The sequence below is a fragment of the Chelonia mydas genome, chromosome 23, assembly GCF_015237465.2.
Source record: "Chelonia mydas isolate rCheMyd1 chromosome 23, rCheMyd1.pri.v2, whole genome shotgun sequence".
Lineage (NCBI taxonomy): Eukaryota > Metazoa > Chordata > Testudines > Cheloniidae > Chelonia > Chelonia mydas.
The window spans coordinates 8,217,467-8,238,166 of NC_051263.2; the positions used below are offsets into that span (position 1 = coordinate 8,217,467).

Genomic DNA, 20,700 nt, shown 5'->3' on the forward strand with positions numbered 1-20,700 from the left:
AAGGATTTATAACTACTACAGCCTCCTCCCCTCCCCTCCCCTCTCCTCCCCAGCCTGCCGTGGAACCCAGGAGTCCTGAGTCTCACCAGTCCTCTGCTGTCAGCAAATAGTAGTGGCACCCAATGGCAAGTGTGAATCTCACCCCCCTCTGGTGGCTGGTCCACATGGAGGATAACAGTCTCCTACTAGGTTTCAGAGTAGCAGCCGTGTTAGTCTGTATTCGCAAAAAGAAAAGGAGGACTTGTGGCACCTTAGAGACTAACCAATTTGTTTGAGCATAAGCTTTCGTGAGCTACAGCTCACTATTACCAGTGACCCTATTAGCTCAAAAGGCAGCGCGCCTTATGGTGGATGTAAAGGTCTCAGCCTGACCTGTGATCCAGGAAGGGCTCAGTTCAGTTCAGTCCCATAGGATGGGACTCAAGTTTTCAGTTTGCCTTTATAAACACTTCGGAGATGACACACACACACACACTCACTACAAGAAGATTGCTGTTGCAAAGTCAAACGCTTGGAAACTCTGGATTTCCAGTTGGCCACGTGTGACCAAAATGGGAATTTTCTGTAATATTTGTATGAATGATGTGCATGGCCGTGATTTATTTGACTTGGTATTGCTGCCCGGTTGGTGCCGAAGGGTTAAAATGCTCGTGGGGCAGAGCAGGAGATATGAAGGGCTGGTGATTAAGGACTGGCTGAGACCCATAGAGGATCCGGAGAGACAAAGCATGTGAACTCAGCAGGGCTCTGCTGGAGGGCAACAATGGGCTGAGGTCTCAGGTGTTAGTCTTAAGAGCTGAGCTCACAGGGCCAGAGCTCTTAGGCCAGGTGTATGTTACCACTTACTTCGGTATAACCTATGGCGCTCAAGGATGTGAATAAGCCGCCACCCCCCTGAGTGATACAAGTTACACCAACCTAAGCTCTCTCCCATCAGTCAGAGACGCTCTTCACCAGATGCGCCGATGTAGCACTTCTAGCCTTAAATCTTACCTGGCACTTTAGAGAGCCAAGGTGGATCATAGAATCATAGCATATCAGGGTTGTAAGGAACCTCAGCAGGTCGTCTAGTCCAGCCCCCTGATCGAAGCAAGACCAATCCCCAACTAAATCATCCCAGCCAGGGCTTTGTCAAGCCGGGCCTTAAAAACCTCTCAGGAAGGAGATTCCACCACCTCCCTAGGTAACCCATTCCAGTGCTTCACCACCCTCCTAGTGAAAAAGTTTTTCCTAATATCCAACCTAAACCTCCCCCATTGCAACTTGAGACCATTACGCCTTGTTCTGTCATGAGATGAGGTTATATGTTTTATTAGACCAACTTCTGTTGGTGAGAGAGACAAGCTTTTGAGCGACACAGAGCTCTTCTTCAGGGCTGGGAAAGGTTCTGAGGGTCACAACTAAATAAAAGGTGGACCAGATTGTTTGGCATAAGTAGTTAACACACATTTTATTGTAGCTGTGTGGTTCCCAGGATATTGTCTCTCCATGTTCTAAGAGACCGTTCAAGGTGAAGTGGCCCGTGTAGCCCTGTAGGCAGAGGATAAAAAAGGGGGGTTAGTGGGTTACAGATTGTTGAAATAAGCCATAAATCCAGGGTCTTTATTAAGTAAAGTTATGAATTTAAGTTCTCAGGCTCATCTTTTGAAAGGGTTGTGCAGGGTTCCTGGGAGCAAGGACTGGGAGGTCAGATACGGAGTGATCATTCTGTGAAGCGTGCACCCACGGGTGATGTGCTGTTTGTCTTTTATCAGTTTTCTGTGTGAGTTCATTTGAGAGCGCAGAGATTGTCTGGTTTCATCCGCATTATTATTTTTGGGGCTTTTAGTGCACTGGATGAGGTTACACCATGTATTGTGCTAGGCATGTCCAGGACCCATGGACCTTGAAAGGTGTGTTGTGTGGAGTAGTGACCATCATAGCAGTGGAGCTGTGGGTGTGGGTTTGACATCTATTGTTTTGGCAGGGTCTGGTGCCACTTGGTGTTGGTCTGTCCTGCTATGTGGGGAACTTGACTGGACACCCCACAGTGGACAAAACCACACACTTGATCATTACATGGCTTGCATCAGGGGGAAAAAATGGCTCTGCAATCAACAATCACATCCACCCCAATCTCTCCACTGCTGAGCGGACAAGATCAGATAGTGATGAGGCCAGCAGATAGAGTAAGGCCAACCGACAGCTCTCTGACACCAGCTACTATAAAGTACTCAAAGAAGACACCACATCACAATTCACCCAGGAATTTAAGGAGATCATCAAATTCTTCCCCAGACAACTCCAAGAGAAACTCTACAACTTCATCCCCCACAAACACAGGACCTTCTGTGTGCTTCCCAAGATGCACAAATGAGGGAACTCAGCAGACCCATCAGCCCTGACACTCTTTCTGAAGGAATATCAGAACCCATAGAAACCGCCCTCAAACCACTCAGTACACAAAGGCCCGGCTTCCTCCAAGGAACAATAGACTTCCTCCAGAAATTCTGCAACAGTAACAGCCTCCCTCTGAACACCACCCTTGTCACCATGTATGTCACCTCCCAATACACCAATATCCCTCACAGTGATGGCATAGGTGCTTGCCTCAATATCTACAAGACAATGGACAGCCCTCAGCTGTCCATCCCAAGCACATCACCAACCTCATCCCTTTCATCCTCACCCAGAACAGTTATCATTCAACAACAGGTTTCAGAGTAACAGCCGTGTTAGTCTGTATTCGCAAAAAGAAAAGGAGTACTTGTGGCACCTTAGAGACTAACCAATTTATTTGAGCATGAGCTTTCGTGAGCTACAGCTCACTTCATCGGATGCATACTGTGGAAGCTGCAGAAGACATTATATACACACAGAGACCATGAAACAATACCTCCTCCCACCCCACTCTCCTGCTGGTAATAGCTTATCTAAAGTGATCATCAAGTTGGGCCATTTCCAGCACAAATCCAGGTTTTCTCACCCTCCGCCCCCCCACACACAAACTCACTCTCCTGCTGGTAATAGCCCATCCAAAGTGACCACTCTCTTCACAATGTGTATGATAATCAAGGTGGGCCATTTCCTGCAGAAATCCAGGTTCTCTCACCCCCTCACCCCCCTCCAAAAACCACACACACAAACTCACTCTCCTGCTGGTAATAGCCTATCCAAAGTGACCACTCTCCTTACAACGTGCATGAAAATCAAGGTGGGACATTTCCAGCACAAATACAGGTTTTCTCACCCCCCCCCTTTTTTCCAAAAAAGACACACACACAAACTCACTCTCCTGCTGGTAATAGCTTATCCAAAGTGACCACTCTCCCTACAATGTGCATGATAATCAAGGTGGGCCATTTCTAGCACAAATCCAGGTTTTCTCACCCCCCCACCCCCATACACACACAAACTCACTCTCCTGCTGGTAATAGCTCATCCAAAGTAACCACTCTCCCTATAATGTGCATGATAATCAAGGTGGGCCATTTCCAGCACAAATCCAGGTTTTCTCACCCCCCCCCCCCCCCCACAAACACACACAGAAACTCACTCTCCTGCTGGCAATAGCTCATCCAAACTGACCACTCTCCCCACAATGTGCATGACAATCAAGGTGGGCCATTTCCAGCATAAATCCAAGTTTAACCAGAATGTCTGGGGGGGGGGGTAGGAAAAAACAAGGGGAAATAGGCTACCTTGCATAATGACTTAGCCACTCCCAGTCTCTATTTAAGCCTAAATTAATAGTATCCAATTTGCAAATGAATTCCAATTCAGCAGTTTCTCGCTAGAGTCTGGATTTGAAGTTTTTTTGTTGTAAGATAGCGACCTTCATGTCTGTGATTGCGTGACCAGAGAGATTGAAGTGTTCTCCGACTGGTTTATGAGTGTTATAATTCTTGACATCTGGTTTGTGAACAACACTTTGTCAAAAACCATGGGAACAGCCATGGGCGCTCGGATAGTTCCCCAATGTGCCAACCTCTTCATGGGGCACCATGGAGAAGAATTTCTGGAGAAATGCTCCACAAAAGCCAATGATATACCTAAGATACATGCATGATATTTTCATCCTCTGGACAGACAACCAAAACTGCCTCATAGGTTTCCACCACAACTTCAGCAGCCACCACCCCATCCCCGCCCATTAAACTCTCTCTACAATGTTCCCACACCAGCATCAACTTCCTGAACACCACAATCCGCTTCAGCAATGGAACCCTACAGCCAACTTTACACAGGAAACCCACGGATCCCCACACGTACCTTTACAGATCCTGTAACAACCCCGAACACCAAGAAATCTGTTAGCTACAGCCAGGCTCTCAGATACCACAGAATATGCTGCGAAGCGAGTCCAGGATACATACCTTAACACACCCAAAACCACCTTCATCAAACAAGGACACTCCACCAAGGAAGTAGATCCCACCATGGAATGGGCCACCCAAATACCCCAAGAGAACCTTTTCAGCACAGAAATAAATCCCGCTCCGACCGCATACCCCTAGTTGTCACCTAGCATCCCACACTGGCACCCATATGGGGTATCATTAAATAACTACAATCTGTACTCTATGGGGATCCCACCCAGAAAGAAATCTTTCCCGAACCTCCTCTTCTGGCCTTCAAACAACCCCCCAGCCTCTCCGAGCTCATCATCAGAGGCAAGCTCCCCACAGAGCAGGACCCACCAACTCAAAACAGCGCCAGACCCTGCCAGAACAACAGATGCAAAACCTGCAGCCATATTTCCACCGCTACAATGATCCCCACAACACACCTTTCCAGATCCATGGATCCTACACGTCTATCACAACGTGTGGACTAAACGCCCCAACAATTACTATGCGGGTGAAACCAGATGGTCACTGAGCTCTCAAATGAACTCACACAGGAAAATGATAAAAGACAAAAACACCCGTGGCTGTGGGTGAGCACTTTTCACAGCATGGTGACTCTTTATCTGAACTCTCCTTCCTCGTCCTCAAAGGAAACTTCCTCAACACTTTTGAAAGATGAGCCTGGGACCTTTAGTAAAGTTATGAATTGACACCAAAAGTCATGATCTCAATAAGGACACTGGGTTTATGACTTACTACAATAACGTGTAACCCACGAACCTCCTTTTTGTCCTATGGCTACATGGGTGTTAACAGGAGCGGCCCGATCTGTGGGGTGCTGGGGGGTGGTGCCCAGCCTGCGGGCCTGTGGGATGCTGTGTGCTGCCCACCCCCACCCCATGGTGCTGGGCAGGAGATGTCGACTTGCAGGGCTGTGGGGTACTGGGAAGGAGGTGTCTGGCCTGTAGGGCCGTGGGGTGCTGAGCGCTGGGCCCCCCGTGGTGCTGGGGGGGGGGTGCCCAGCCTGCGGGGCTGTGGGGTGCTGAGCGCTGGGCCCCCTGTGGTGCTGGGGGGGTGCCCGGCCTGCGGGGCTGTGGGGTGCTGAGCGCTGGGCACCCCCGGTCTGCCGGCTGTGCTGCTGGTGTCCATCTGCGAGCTCTTCGTGCCAAGTTGCTCTGAGCTGTCTGAGTGGGTAAATGCGATCGGCTCCTTGGGCCCGGACTGCTCCCCTTCGCTGGGGACAGCAGCTCTGAAAGCACAGGGACATTCAGGGCACATTGGGGTGGGGGGGGGGGGCATGACGGGCTCAGGCTGGGATTTGGGGGTGCCTTTGCTGCACTAATATAGGGAGCTTGTAGCACTGAGGGGCGAGGGCTGTGAGGGTTGGGGGGACAGCAGCACTGTGTGGAGAGGGGTTTTGTGTTGTGTGGGGGCAGTGGCAGGTCTTGGGAGGAGGTGGGGGGCACTGGCAGGTATGAGGGGGTGTGGGGGAAGTCAGGAGGCACTCTTGCTGTCTGGACTCTCCTGGTACTGCTTGCTGCCCCCTCCCTTCCCTGGCTGGGTGCAGCTGGGGCAGGGGACGGGAGAATCGATGGTGTCTCCTTGAAGCTGCAGATGTGGCTCCCGGGGGCTGGTGCAGGCTGCAGGACACGGCAAGGGCAGCGACTCTGAACAGGCTGGGCTCTGCGCCACCCCTGCAGGCAGCCTCCCTTGCGGGCCCTGCTGCATCTCCCCACCTCCGGCTGCCCGGCACGACCCACCCCTGCTCCTCCAGCTGGGCCTGGCCCCAGAGTTCAGCAGGAGGTTCTGGCTGCCGGGCCAGGCCTGGTGCCCCGAGTGGTGCCCGACCCCAGGGCTCGGCGGCAGAGGGCAGTTCTGGCTGCTGGGCCGGGCATTGTCACGGAGTCCCTGGGCGATGCTCTGGAACTGCTCCCTATGAAGCCCGTCAGGACTCTGGGGCAGTCGCCTTCCTGTGAGCAGCCTGTCTGCAGGACACACAGCTCACCCAGCGTCCACCTTCCTGGGTCTGACCTCGGAGCATTCAGCATCCTCTGCCCCTCTGTGCGCTTCCCACAGCGAGTCCGCCCAGGCAGGCTCCTGGGGAAGCCAGAGGGTCCTGCCCCCCAACTCCGCAGTCAGACGTGACTCTCAGCCAGCCAGTAAAACAGAGGTTTATTAGACGACAAAGGAACATGGTCTAAAACAGAGCTTGCAGGTGCAGAGAACAGGACCCCTCAGCTGGGTCCATTTTGGGGGGCAGTGAGTCAGACAACCACGTCTGCCCTTCACTACATGTCCCCAGCCAGCCCCAAACTGAAACTCCCTCCAGCCCCTCCTCCTCTGGGCTTTGTTCCTTTCCTGGGCCAGGAGGTCACCGGATTCCTTTGTTCTCCAACCCTTTAGCTCTCACCTTGCAGGGGGGAAGGGCCCAGGCCATCAGTTGCCAGGAAACAGGGTGTCGGCCATTCTCTGTGTCCAGACCCCTGCACATACCTGCCCTCTAGGGCTCTGCAATGATCATACACCCTTACCCCACCACCTAGATACTTAAGAACTGCCTAGGGGAAACTGAGGCACCCCCACACTATTCAGAGGAAACATTAAGAACAGTCCCACTTCATCACATCTCTCCTCCCTTTGAGATCGAACTGAGCGGGGTCACTTTAGCCGGTAACCTGGGGAAGTTCGAAGCCACCAACGTTCCCATGGATGCCCCAGCATCTCTCCCATTCCTTGATAGGAGTTACACCAGGCCCTTCCAGTTTCACGCCCTCCCGTAGGTCGGGGTGGTCGATAGCACTCGCAGGCTGCATGTGGGAAGGTTTATACGGCCTGTGCCCTTTGGCCACCCCAAAACCCCAGGGGGTCAAACTGGGATTGGGTCTTCTCCCAGCGCTCCAGTCTGGAGGGCTGCAATTCAGGCTCTCTTGGTTAAGGGCCCCCATCTGGACCTGGGCCACATACTGTTCACTTACAGAACTAGCATGGAGACATTCCTTTCTCAACAACCTTGCCGCCCCAACAAGCTGGCCAAAAACAGCCACTTGGTTATAGGATGGTTTAACTTTCTTAACAGCTTTCACTCCATCTGAGACCTTCTCAAAGCTCTCCACACTGGATCTTTCAACAGAAAAGTCAGTGGATCCATTCACAACAGAAAATTTCTGGCTGTTTGGAACAGAGACTTTCTTGATTAAATCACTTTCACACCCTTCAGTTGCAGTAAACTGCTTGCAAAGACTCCATGAGGATTCCTTTCCCTAGGGCTTTTCTATGCAACAATTCACCTCACAGAAATTTTGCTCTTACCCTCTTTACCTAGGGCTTGCTCTAGAGGAACACTTTCCTGAGCAACAACAGACTCTTGCTGGGTCTCACTTACATCCAGAATTACCTCTGGCCCATCAGGCGGATTCCTACACAATCCCCTTTCAGGCAAACTGACAGACTTCCTAGATAACTGGTCAGAAGCATTCTCCTTCCCTTTGCCACACACTAGCAACAGGCAAAATACAAGCACCAGAATTGTCTGGTCTCTGGGATTTTACATAGACACTAACTGGATGTGACCTAGTTACAGGGCCATTCTCCCGAGCAGACACAAACTTAGGGCCATTCCCTTCCTGGGCTTTAGCTGAATCCAGAACCAACTCTGAGACAACTGCACGACCCTCAACCAGCACAGGCTGAAAGGCCCCTTCTGTCTGCTCCACAGACAAAGAAGAGCCGGACACACTTTCTCCTTTCCCAGACACACAGCTTGGGATCTCATTCCCCCTGTCCCAGCACACAGGGTTGGTCACAGACAACTGCTTGGAGATCAGGGTAGCTCCCTCCATAGGCAAGTCAATACCCCTGACAGACACAGGCACATTTCCTTCACTGTCCCAATTCTCCACCCAGCTAACAGGTAAGGTCCAGGGACACTCATCTTCCACTCTCCTCGCCTTCCCCCACTGCTGACTAGACAAAGCCATCAGCTCATAAGGCTGCCTAGGCTCATCCAGACTTTCCTTACCAAGCACCTTGCCACTCCCAACAGATCCCCTGCCCTGCCTGTGTCTCCCCACACTCAGCTGGGGTCTCAGCTCCCACTTTGCTCAGTGCTGCCCTTGCTGTCCCAGTGGGGGTAGGCAGCGAGCTCCCTGCTTTCCTCACTGCATCAGAGCCAGCGTGAGCCCCCTCTCCAGTGTGCAAGGGGGGCGGGGAGCCCCAGGGGTCTGGTTACAGACAGGCCAAGCAGCTCCTCCCCCCTGCCAGCCAGGTCATCTGCATTTTCACTGACCATTTCCCTCTCCACGGACTGGTTCCCTGGATTCAAATTCAAACCCTCGGCTGTTACAGGAGCAGGGCCTGGATCCTGTCCCAAAGAGACACAGTCATCCCACAACAGGGTCTCGCAGCTGGTATCCTGGAGAACCCCAACAACCAGCCAGTCCCACCCCTCCTGTGTCTGCACAGGGATCTGGGCCATAGGCAGGGCAAGGGGCTTCGTCCCTGGGACCCTCACCCAGCACACACAGCCCCTCAGCATCTGAGGCTGCACCACCCAGGGCCTGACAACGGTTCTCTCTGTCCCAGGATCTCGCCACCCCAGAAATGTCTCCCCATTGACCGTCACCTTCCGCTCCCACTGGAGGTCCAAGGGGCCTGACCCCAGGAAACTCCACACAGACATATAGGTTGAGGTCAGGAGTGGGAGCCTGTCCACCTCCCCACCCATCTGGCTGACGGAGTCTGTGGCCTTGGGACCCAGCAAGGGAGCTAGACACCGGGGCTTTTCCGCAGGGTCCCCCTGGTTCAAATCTCCAGCCTGCTCAAAGGCAGTGAGGTGGGCATCCACATCCCCCCCTCCTTAAGCAGGGGCAGCAATTTAGTCTCGAGGTTCCCTGCGGAACTGGCCCCCTGGGGTCTATCCCCACTCACCCCTGGGGGGTCCCCATGCCTCTCCGCTCCACCACCGTCAGTTCATGCTGCTGCTGCTTCTGCAGCTCTTTCTTGGACTCTCGCTGTCTCTCACAGTCCTCTTGCTCTCTCGGACTCAGCTCCAATCCCGTCCGTCTCCGATCCCCCGATGGGGAACCCAATCGTGAAGACCCTGGTCTGGTCGGGGACAGGAGTTTTTGTGATGCCTGGCTCCCACTCCAGCTGCTCCCAGATCCTGCTATAGCCCCATTTGGGGTCAGGAATCTGCTCCTTAGAGTGATCATCCTCCTCCAGCTGCACGATGAACTGTGCTTTGGTGAACTTTCCAATGCTCAACCCTCTCTTTTTGCACAGGGTTACAATGTCCTTCTTAAGGAGACGGTGACAGGCCATCACTCCACTCTTCCCAAGTTGCTGTGGACTCACAGGCCTGTATGCTCTCAGCTCCCCACGGTTTCCAGGGAGAACCCCAAGTATGCCAGCTTTTTCGAGGTCACCACCTCTTTGCCAGGGTCGAGCTGCAGACTCCTCCACCCCTGGGACCGCTCGCTTCAATCCCCCGGAGAACCCTGTTACTGCAAAAGTCCTTCTCTCTTCCAGGGCCAAGCCGCAGGCTCCTCCGCCCCTGAGACTGCTCACCGCAGTCCGCAGGGTGACCCCATTACTGCACAGTCCTTCTCGCTGGTCACACACTCCCAGGGGTTAACCGCCCCCCGAAACCGCTCCTCTCTGAGCCTTCAGCACGCCTGGTCCTCGTCAATCCCCCTTCGTTTTACTGCTCCCCAGTCACTTACTGCAGGAAGCGCCATCCACGGGGTGCAGTACATCCCACCGCTGCCACCAGTTGTCACGGAGTCCCTTGGCGATGCTCTGGAACTGCTCCCCATGAAGCCCGTCAGGACTCTGGGGCAGTCGCCTTCCTGTGAGCAGCCTGTCTGCAGGACACACAGCTCACACAGCTTCCACCTTCCTGGGTCTGACCTCGGAGCATTCAGCATCCTCTGCCCCTCTGTGCGCTTCCCACATCGAGTCCGCCCAGGCAGGGCTCCTGGGGAAGCCAGAGGGTCCTGTACCCCAACTTTGCAGACAGACGTGACTCTCAGCCAGCCAGTAAAACAGAGGTTTATTAGACGACAGGAACATGGACTAAAACAGAGCTTGCAGGTGCAGAGAATGGGACCCCTCAGCTGGGTCCATTTTGGGGGGCAGTGAGTCAGACAACCACGTCTGCACTTCACTCCATGTCCCAGCCAGCCCCAAACTGAAACTCCCTCCAGCCCCTCCTCCTCTGGGCTTTGTTCCTTTCCTGGGCCAGGAGGTCACCTGATTCCTTTGTTCTCCAACCCTTTAGCTCTCACCTTGCAGGGAGGAAGGGCCAGGCCATCAGTTGCCAGGAAACAGGGTGTCGGCCATTCTCTGTGTCCAGACCCCTGCAGACACCTGCCCTCTAGGGCTCTGCCATGATCATACACCCTTACCCCACCACCTAGATACTTAAGAACTGCCTAGGGGAAACTGAGGCACCCCCACACTATTCAGAGGAAACATTAAGAACAGTCCCACTTCGTCACAGGCATGGTGCCCCAAGCGGTGCCCATTGGAGCGTCCCTTGCTAGGGAGGTACTCCTGATCCCGTTCCCAGTTGGCCAGTGCCCAGGAAGGCGGCCGGGGGGGGGGCTGGAGGGCATCTTCCTGCCCTCCCTGTTGCCGTGTGTGGTGCCATCGTCCTGAGGCAGGGTCCGGTTGGTTCTGGTAGCACAGTGACTCCTCCACCCCACTGGGCTTTCCTGCTCAGCTGGGCACATGGTACTCGGGACTGGGGAAACCATGGGGCTGGGGCCCCTGTGCTGACTTAACCCAGCTGTTGAGTGGCCGCAGCATGCCTTCGAACCCAAACTGTGCACTAGCCCCGGGAGGGGAGTGGGGTCTGGTGGCTAGAGCGGGGGACTGGGAGCCAAGACTCCTGGGTTCTCTCCCCAGCTCTGGGAGAGGAGTGGGGTCTGGCGATTAGAGCCGGAAGCTGGGAGCCAGGACTCCCCGCAGCGCCTGGTGCCCTCCTGCCCCCAGGTGATGCTGTCTCTCTCCCCTGCAGCACTCCACCCTGGCCAGCAGCCGCTCGGAGAAGGGCTCATCGTGGTCCAGCCGGTCGCTGGGTGCACGCTGCCGGAACTCCATCGCCTCCTGCACCGACGAGCAGCCCCACATCGGCAACTACCGACTCCTCAAAACCATCGGCAAGGGCAACTTCGCCAAGGTCAAGCTGGCCCGGCACATCCTGACAGGCAGAGAGGTGAGGGTGTGGGGGCCACGGGGCAGCACTCTGTGGGGTTGGAGGCTATAGGGTGGTCCTGGGGCAGTGTTCCAGTGAGGGCAGGGACTATGGGGCAGCGCGCTACGGAGGGCAAGTAGGGGATATGGGTCGGGGGGGGGCCATGGGACAGCGCTCCAGGGAGAGCAGGGGAGGTGGGGAGCCACGTGGCAGCACTCCACGGAGAGTGGGGGACGTAGGGGGGCTCTCTGGAGTAGTGTAAACTGAGGGGGTGCACAGGAGAGCTCAGATTTTGGGGGGGCACAGGGGAGATCTCCAAGGGGGGGCACTAGGAAGAGTGGGGGAGGCTGAGGTGTCAGAGGTCCAGAGGCTGCTGGAGTATAGCACAAGTGCAGATGGGGCAGGGGAGTGGAGGAGCATATGGGGCACAAAGAGGGAAGTGGGGGGCACAGGCACTGAGTGCCCTAAACCCCTCCCCCGCCCCCCAGCCAGAATCTGGTTTGTTTGTAGGTGGCAATAAAAATCATCGACAAGACGCAGCTGAACCCCACGAGCCTCCAGAAGGTGAGCATGAGCGGAGGGGGAGGGGCCCCACACCCTGTAGGTGCTGGCAGCCCCATGCCCTGGGGAGGGGGCAATGTCCCGGCAGGGGCCGCGCTGCCCGGGGGCTGGGCATGGAGGGACAGAGGTAGCCAGGCCTGGGACTGGCAGGACAGGCAGCAGCTCCAGGCCACCCTGGATGGGGGTTGCCCCCCACCTCCCGCTGGCTGCCCACGGCTCAGCTCTGACGCCAGCGGCTGGGTTCCCAGGCTTCACAAAGAGCCCATTGTGCTCTGGGCTCGGGGAGGGGGGGCTCTGGCTCTGGCATTTGGGTTCCCCATGCCTGCGACTTCCTCACTGTGCTTCCTCCGCGAGCTCGGGTCCCATACCCAGCGCCCCACCCCACTATCCTAGGGACCCATCCCTCTGCCCGGCGGCCCCCCAGGGCACTGGCCCTGCCTTGCGCCTCTCCGCGCAGGTAACCTGGGACACCCACCCTGCCCGGCACCTGCCCCCCTTTCCCATCCGCCCCAGGACACCTGCCCCGCTCCTGTCCCCCCACCTCAGGACACTACCAGCCCCAGTCCACACTGGCTGCCCCAGCCCCTGGCATTGACACGGGCTCCCCTCCCTCAGGTCACTGCTCTAATTAGTGCCCAGAGGCCAGGCTGGTCGCTGTGGTAACAGCTGCTCCAGAGGCATCTCCAGGGGCTGCTAATTAGCAAAGGAGCTGTGGGTGGGGAGCAGATGAGAACAAACCCCTGAGCCAGCCCATCCCCTGCCACCGGGACAGATCAGAGCCAGCGCTCCCCGAGGGGAAAGAGCCCGTGTCCCATTCCCTGTCCCCCTCAGCCACTTGCCCGCCATGGGGTCAGATTGGAGCCGGCACCCCCAGAGGGGAAAGGCCCCGTGTCCCCTTCCCTGTCCCCCTCAGCCACTCGCCAGCCATGGGCCAGATCAGAGCCAGCATCCCCCACCCAGGGGAAAGAGCCCATGTCCCCTTCCCTGTCCCCCTCAGCTACTCGCCCGCCATGGGGTCAGATCGGAGCCAGCACCCCCAGAGGGGAAAGAGCCCATGTCCCCTTCCCTGTCCCCCTCAGCCACTCGCCCGCCATGGGTCAGATCAGAGCCAGCGCTCCCCGAGGGGAAAGAGCCCATGTCCCCTTCCCTGTCCCCCTCAGCCACTCGCCCGCCATGGGTCAGATCAGAGCCAGCACCCCCAGAGGGGAAAGAGCCCATGTCCCCTTCCCTGTCCCCCTCAGCTACTCGCCCGCCATGGGGTCAGATCGGAGCCAGCACCCCCAGAGGGGAAAGGCCCCGTGTCCCCTTCCCTGTCCCCCTCAGCCACTCGCCAGCCATGGGCCAGATCAGAGCCAGCATCCCCCACCCAGGGGAAAGAGCCCATGTCCCCTTCCCTGTCCCCCTCAGCCACTCGCCCGCCATGGGTCAGATCAGAGCCAGCACCCCCAGAGGGGAAAGAGCCCATGTCCCCTTCCCTGTCCCCCTCAGCTACTCGCCCGCCATGGGGTCAGATCGGAGCCAGCACCCCCAGAGGGGAAAGGCCCCGTGTCCCCTTCCCTGTCCCCCTCAGCCACTCGCCCGCCATGGGTCAGATCGGAGCCAGCACCCCCAGAGGGGAAAGAGCCCATGTCCCCTTCCCTGTCCCCCTCAGCCACTCGCCAGCCATGGGTCAGATCGGAGCCAGCGCTCCCCAAGGGGAAAGAGCCCATGTCCCCTTCCCTGTCCCCCTCAGCCACTCGCCAGCCATGGGGTCAGATCGGAGCCAGTGCCCCCCAGAGGGGAAAGGCCCCGTGTCTCATTCCCTGTCCCCTTGAACCAGTTGCTCCCCTGCCATGGGGCTGGATTGGAGCCAGTGCCCCCTAGAGGGAAAGGCCCTGGGGGGCTAGAGGTGGTGGGGCAGGTGAGGAGGAGCTGTGAGGCTGTTTAACACCCCCACACACACACACCCGTCTCTCTGCCCCCTGCAGCTCTTCCGGGAAGTGCGGATCATGAAGGGCCTGAACCACCCCAACATCGGTGAGCTGGGGTCCAGGGGTCTGGCTCTGGGGCTCAGCGGCACGGGGGCGATGGGGCCTGAGCAAATGGCAGCCCCAAATACCCCGTCCCCCAGCCACAACGGCCTCTGCCAGTTGAGGGGATCCGGACCCTGGCACCTCTGCTCGGTGGGCACTGCCCCTGCAGGTCCCTCAACTACAGGGGGTCAGAGCCCTCCTGTGTGCTGGGGGGGGGGTCGGGAGGGTCAGGCCCCTCCCGTGATGGCGTGTGAGTGGGGGAGGGGCAGGCCTGTCCAGTGATGGGTCTGGGGGAAGGGAGAGACAGGCCCATCCTGTGAGAACATTTGGGACAGGCGTTGGGTGGGAGTCGGGCCGTCCTGTGGGGACATTGCGTAGGAGGGCCAGGCCCGGCCCATGAGGGGGTTTGGGAGGGAGGGTCAGGCCCATCCCAGGAGGGTGTTTGCGGGACTGTGACCCATATATTTCAGAGGAGGGTCTAGCACGCTCCGTGTGAGTGCAGAGGTTCTGGTCCGTGGCAGTGCAGCCGTGGGCATGTCTGCCATCTCCCGGCTGGCGCGTGGGGCTGTCTGCAGGCTCCAGGGCTTCCGGGAGCGGAGCGGGCTCTGGACAGGGCAGAGCTGTGGAGGGAGCAGACGGGCAGCAGCGAGGGGTAGAGTGAAGGCTGGTGACTGTGCAAAACTTCCCCGAGTATTTCCAGATGTTGGGGCTGGGTCACCCCAACCCCCTTTGCCCCAGCTGCCCAAGGGCGGGAGCTCCGGAGTGCAGGGAGCCTGGGCAGCCCCTAGCAACAGAGCTGAGGGGTTTGCCTAGGAATTTCCTTCTTTTTGCCGTCACAGATCAGAGCTGTCTCTGCAGTGTCATGGCCCCCAGCCCCTCCCTGCGGCCCCCAGCCCTCTGGAAGGGGTCCATGCTGTGCTGCGAAGGGCGTTTTCAGAGACACCACTCCCCATCCCGCGTGGGGAGTAACAGTGCCGCCCTGTCCACACCACCAGGAGCTAGGGGCACCGGGGCTTGCACAGGGAGCGAAGAAGCTTCCAGCCTCACCATGGGAGAGACCCCGACCAGGGCCCCAGCGGCAGGCACCGTGTGGGCCGTGCGGGTGAGAGTGGGGCTCGCTGGGCGATGTCGGGAGCTGGGCCTTGACCTGTGTCTCTCTGTTACAGTGAAGTTGTTTGAGGTGATAGAGACGGAGAAAACACTCTACCTGGTGATGGAGTATGCCAGCGCTGGTGAGAATGCCCCCTGCCGCGCCGGCAGCCCCTGCCCCGCCATCTGCTCCCCCAGGCCTGTGCCCTCTGCATGCCTGCAACCCCTGGGGATGTCTGTGCCGCACCTGGAGCTCTGGACCCCTCTGCGTTCCCGCACCCCCTACCTGCATGGCCCCCAGATCCCTCTGCCTGGCTCACCTCCAGTGTTCTACGGGCTACAGCCCCACCCAGCCTGCCCTGGGGTGCAGTCTGGCTCTGGGACCCTCTGAGCCTGTGGGTAGCTATGGGAGCCAGCCTGGCCCAGCACCCCAAAGGCCTCCCCAGCAATCACAGCCTGGGGAGATAGACAGGTGTGGGAGGGAGGCAGGACTCCTGCCTGGCATGTCCCCACCCCACCCCACCCCTCCCGACCACAGGTCCTGCCTGGCGTATCCCCTCCCACCGCTCCCCCCGACCAGGGGCCCTGCCCAGTGTGAACCCCCCACAGCTTCTTTTGACCAGGGGCCTGTCTGGCGTGACATGCCCCCACTCCCTCCTGACCGAGGGCTCTGCCTGGTGTGACTCCCCCCACATCCCTGCCTGACCAGGGATTCTGCCTGGCGTGATGCGCCCTCTTCCCTTCCACAGCCCCTCCTGATCACAGGCCCTGCTTGGCTCCCCCCCATGCTGCTAAAATTATCCTCGCTCTGTTTAAAATAAGCCAAGCCACCAGGCCCCTGCAGGTGCCACCCACCTGGCAGCTGCCTCCCTGCGCAGGCTGGCACTGGGAGCCAGGCGGGGGGCGTACACATTCCCATCCATTCCAGTGGCTCCATGGGCGGCTCCCATCTGTGCCTGCGGGCTGGTGCCACCTGGGCTCAGGCTCATCCCATCGTGGACGCTGCAGGGTGCGGTTGGGTAGGCCAGTGTCGGGTGGGGGGCATGAACCCCGGCACAACCAGCCTGGTTGGCCGCTCTTGGGGATGTGTGGGGTCTCCATGCCCCCCATGTCCTGCTGTAATGGACCCCCCCCCCCCGGCAGGAAAGCTGCATTCATGAGGCTGTGGCTGTCCAGCAGGGCGGGGAGGTGGGGGTCACATCTGCCAGAAGCCCCTTCACCCCAGCCTCCCTCCTGGCATCGGGTTCCCTGGCACTACCCCCTGCCACTACAGACTGCTCCTGACCGCACCCCCTCCCCGCAGGCGAAGTCTTTGACTACCTCGTGTCACATGGACGGATGAAGGAGAAGGAAGCCCGGGCAAAATTCAGACAGGTCAGGACAGAATCTGGACAGGGGAATGGACAAGAGCCCTGCCCACCCCAGCAGGGGGCGCTGTGGGGAGCAGGCAGGCGCTGGCTGTGGGGGGAGCTGGCAGCAGGGATTGTGGGGAGCGGGGTGGGAGTTCTCTGCACCCCTAGCCCCCGCCCTGTTGGGCACATCACTGTAGCTCAGGGCGGAGTCTCTGGTCAGCTCCAGCCTGAGGGATGAGGGTGGGGGGGGGGGTTGTATGATCTGTGTGCTCTGTGGAGGGGCTGCGTGTGTGGTGGGGGGGGCTGCTGGCTCTGCACGTGGGGGCTGCGTGTTCCGTGGGGGGGCTGTGCTGATGGCTCGGGGGGGCTGCGTGTTCTGCACGTGGGGGGGGCTGCTGGCTCTGCATGTGGGGGCTGCGTGTTCTGTGGGGGGCTGTGCTGACGGGTCGGGGGTGCAGCGTGTTCTGCACGTGGGGGGGCTGCTGGCTCTGCACGTGGGGGCTGCGTGTTCTGTGGGGGGGCTGTGCTGACGGCTCGGGGGGGGCTGCGTGTTCTGCACATGGGGGGGGCTGCTGGCTCTGCATGTGGGGGCTGCGTGTTCTGTGGGGGGCTGTGCTGACGGGTCGGGGGGGCTGCGTGTTCTGCGCGGGGGGGCTGTGCTGACGGCTCTGGGAGGGCTGTGTGCTCTGTGGGGGGAGGCTGCATTGCTGGCCCTAGTCTGTGGGGCGGAGGCTGAGTGGTGTGTGTGGAGTAGGGGGAGGGGGCAGTGGAGAGTGGAAGGGCTCTGCTGCTGACCCTCTTGTGCAGGGATTCTCAAACTGGGGCTCATGACCCTTCAGGGGGTCAGGAGTTATTACACCGAGGGTAACGAGCTGTCAGCCGCAGCCCCCAAACCCCACTTCACCTCCGGCATTTAGAATAGCGTTAAATAGAAAAAAGTGTTTTTAATTTGTAAGGGGGGTCGCCCTCGGAGCCTTGCTGTGTGAAAGGGGTCACCAGTACAAAAGCGTGAGAACCACTCTTCTTGTGTGTGGCGGGGTGTGTGTGTGTGTGTGTGTGTGTATGGCGGGGTGTGTGTGTGTGGGGGGGGGGGGTTAAGGGCTCCCTGCTGGGAGCCGGCCTGGAAATCCGGATGGGCGCTGCCTTCCCAGCCATCGATCCCTGGCAGCAGGGCACTCGCCTTACAGGAGCCGTTCCCCTGCTGGGGGGCAGGGGGGTGGGGGGAGCGATGGGGGGCAGAGGATGGCGTTCGTTAGTCCCATAGTCACTGCCAGCTCTGCCCCCAGATCGTCTCGGCCGTGCACTATTGTCACCAGAAGAACATCGTGCACCGAGACCTGAAGGTGAGTCACCCCACCCGGGTTCTGCCCCTCCCCCCACCCTGGGCAGTGCCCGAGCATCCCCACAGTCCCCCATGTACTTCCCCTCCCCCACTCTGGGCACTGCGCGAGCATCCCCCCAGCCCCCCCCAGTGTACTTACCCTCCCCCCAGACCACACCAGATCTGAAGGCAAGAGCCCCTTTCTGCCCCAGCCCAGGCCCTCTCCCAGCACCCACTCCCCCTTGTTCCCTCCCTCCCAGGCACTGCCCCTATCCTCCCACCCCCTCCCCCCCCCGGCTGTGGGGGTGGGGCCTGACCCTGACGTACCCCAGCCCCCCGGCTGTGGGGGCGTGGCCGGACCCTGCTGTGCCCCCCGTCCCCCCTCAGGCAGAGAACCTGCTGCTGGACGCCGATGCCAACATCAAGATTGCTGACTTCGGGTTCAGCAACGAGTTCACGCTGGGCTCCAAGCTGGACACGTTCTGCGGGAGCCCCCCCTACGCCGCACCCGAGCTCTTCCAGGGCAAGAAATACGATGGGCCCGAGGTCGACATCTGGAGCCTGGGGGTCATCCTCTACACGCTGGTCAGCGGCTCGCTGCCCTTCGACGGGCAGAACCTCAAGGTGAGCAGGGGGGCATGGGGGCACACAGGGATGGGGGTGTCTGGGGGGCACACAGGGATGGGGGGTGGTGACTCAGGGGCATGGGGGTCCTGGGGGGACATGGGGATGGAGGTGTTGGGGGGTATGGGGATGGGGAGAAGGGGGCACAGGGGGTCCTGGAGGGACACGGGGCTGTGGGTGTTGGGGGGGCATGGGGGTGGGGAGATGGGGGTACAGGGGGTCCTGGAGGGACACAGGGCTGTGGGTGTTGGGGGGGCATAGGGGTGGGGAGATGGGGGAACAGGATGTCCAGGGGGGGCATGGGGGTGGGGAGATGGGGGCACAGGGGGTCCTGGAGGGACACGGGGCTGTGGGTGTTGGGGGGGACATGGGGGTGGGGCGATGGGGGCACAGGGGGTCCTGGAGGGACATGGGGCTGTGGGTGTTGGGGGGGCATGGTGGCAGGACCAGCACTTAGCCCAACGGAAAGGCAATCTCTAGGTCTGGCTGTGTTTTCTGCAGGGCCTTGTCCCCTGCATCACAGAGGAGGCTCTGGGTCCCTATAGCCAGAGCCTGGGCACAGAGCTGGGGCCCAGGGGACCCTACAGCCCTGCTAGGCAGAGCCCAGTCCCTGCCTTGCATCGGAGTTGACCCCCGCTTTGTATGGGGAGGGGGAGGGGGGAACCCTTTGGGGCCAGCTCCTAACGAAGTCCCTGGGGATGGCTCAGCAGGTCCCGGGCAGGCAGGGAGGCTGGCGGGGGGAACCCTGCCTGACTTGACCCTCCCTCGTCCCCCCAGGAGCTGCGGGAGCGAGTGCTGCGAGGCAAGTACCGCGTCCCCTTCTACATGTCCACAGACTGCGAGACCATCCTGCGCCGCTTCCTGGTGCTCAATCCTGCCAAGCGCTGCACCCTGGAGGTGAGTGCCCCGGGGAGGGAAGGGTGGCAGGGTGCTCCCGGGAGAACCTCCCGGCATTCCCTGTGCTCAGTCCCTTGGCATTCCCCATTCCCTGTGCCCTCCATCGATCTGGGTCGGTTACGGCTTCTCCAGAACAACCTATTGGCAGCCCCCAGACAGTGCGGTGCCTCCCAGCCCCGCTCTGCCCCTGGAGTAACTGTTTAACCCTTTACACCCTGTGCAGAGCAGTGCAAAGCCCAGAGGGAAACCGAGGCACACAGGGGCATCATAATAATATTACCAACATTCCCACTTCCTCACCCTGCCGCTCTTGTGCTCTATGGCCCCATTTACCCAGCCCCCCCAACTCTGTCCATGGAGCTGGGACGCCATCTTTGCCCTCTGCTCTGCACTGTGCCCCCCGAGTGGCAGCAATCCCCATGGGGGCGAGCTCTCATTAAGCTGTTGCTGCCTGCGCGGGGCCCTGCCTGACGCTGTCTCCCCAATGACTGTAATTAGTGTAATTGACTCAGGGGATAATTACAGGGTGTCTGAGACCCAGGCAAGCTCCGTGCAGCCCCCACAGAGCTCAGCCCCCTGCGCGGGTGGGGCCTGCAGAGCCAGCAGGGAGTCCCTGGGGAGGTGCGGCTCCCGCAGGCCCATGAGAGCTCCCTGGGGGCCAGAATTTGGGCTGTCGGGTTCCCTAACCCACAGCATCTCTAGACACACAGCAGGGATGGGGCCCAGGTGCACGGGAAGGAGTGCGCTGAGTCCTTTGTCTCTGCTCCTGGTCTGCAGGCGCTGCCGGGGGTGGAGGGCCTGCCCAGTGGTGGGAAGACACAGCCTGTTCCCCAGCGGGGAGATGCAGGCTGCGTCCTGAGGGGTGCCGGGGGGGAGATTCTGCCCCTGTCCCGCTGGGGGTAGGGGTGTGATGGGTGCCTGACAGGGAGAGACAGGCCCTGTCCTGGGGCGGGGGCAGAGTGATGGGTACCAGGCAGGGAGACTTCCCATGGGGTTGATGGGTGTGTGGTGGAGAGAAGACGCAGCCCTTGTCCCGGGGTGTGTGGTTGGGATGGGGGGTTGATGGGTAAGTGGCAGGGGCAGATGCAGCCCCTGTCCCGGTTGTGGAGCGGGAGGAGTGCGTAGTGACATGGCCCTTCCCCCAGTGTGGGGGCGTGTGTGTATGATGGGTGCATGGTGGGAGGCAGACGCGGCCCTTGTCCCGGTTGTGGGGGGGGGCGATGGGTGCGTGGCAAGGGGCAATCGTGTCCCCTGTCCCCATGGGAGGGAGGTGAGGGGTGCTTGGTCTCAAGATGCAGCCCCCCACCGGGGAGGCCCGAGA

General features: G+C 59.3%; 1 protein-coding gene across 4 annotated transcripts in view; it reads left to right on the forward strand.

The window, feature by feature from the left end:
* MARK4 (microtubule affinity regulating kinase 4) overlaps positions 1 to 20,700 on the forward strand; it is a 59,741-nt gene that overhangs the window by 19,651 nt on the left and 19,390 nt on the right. For all 4 annotated transcript variants that reach the window (XR_006287257.1, XR_006287256.1, XM_037884441.2 and 1 more), the window contains exons 2-9: positions 11,347 to 11,544; positions 12,034 to 12,087; positions 14,052 to 14,100; positions 15,263 to 15,328; positions 16,489 to 16,559; positions 17,824 to 17,880; positions 18,246 to 18,482; positions 19,260 to 19,379. Coding sequence is in view for 2 of the 4 variants with exons in the window: in XM_037884441.2 (XP_037740369.1) it covers positions 11,347 to 11,544; positions 12,034 to 12,087; positions 14,052 to 14,100; positions 15,263 to 15,328; positions 16,489 to 16,559; positions 17,824 to 17,880; positions 18,246 to 18,482; positions 19,260 to 19,379 (852 nt within the window). In the remaining 2 variants the exon portion in view is untranslated. The remainder of the gene's footprint in view (positions 1 to 11,346; positions 11,545 to 12,033; positions 12,088 to 14,051; positions 14,101 to 15,262; positions 15,329 to 16,488; positions 16,560 to 17,823; positions 17,881 to 18,245; positions 18,483 to 19,259; positions 19,380 to 20,700) is intronic.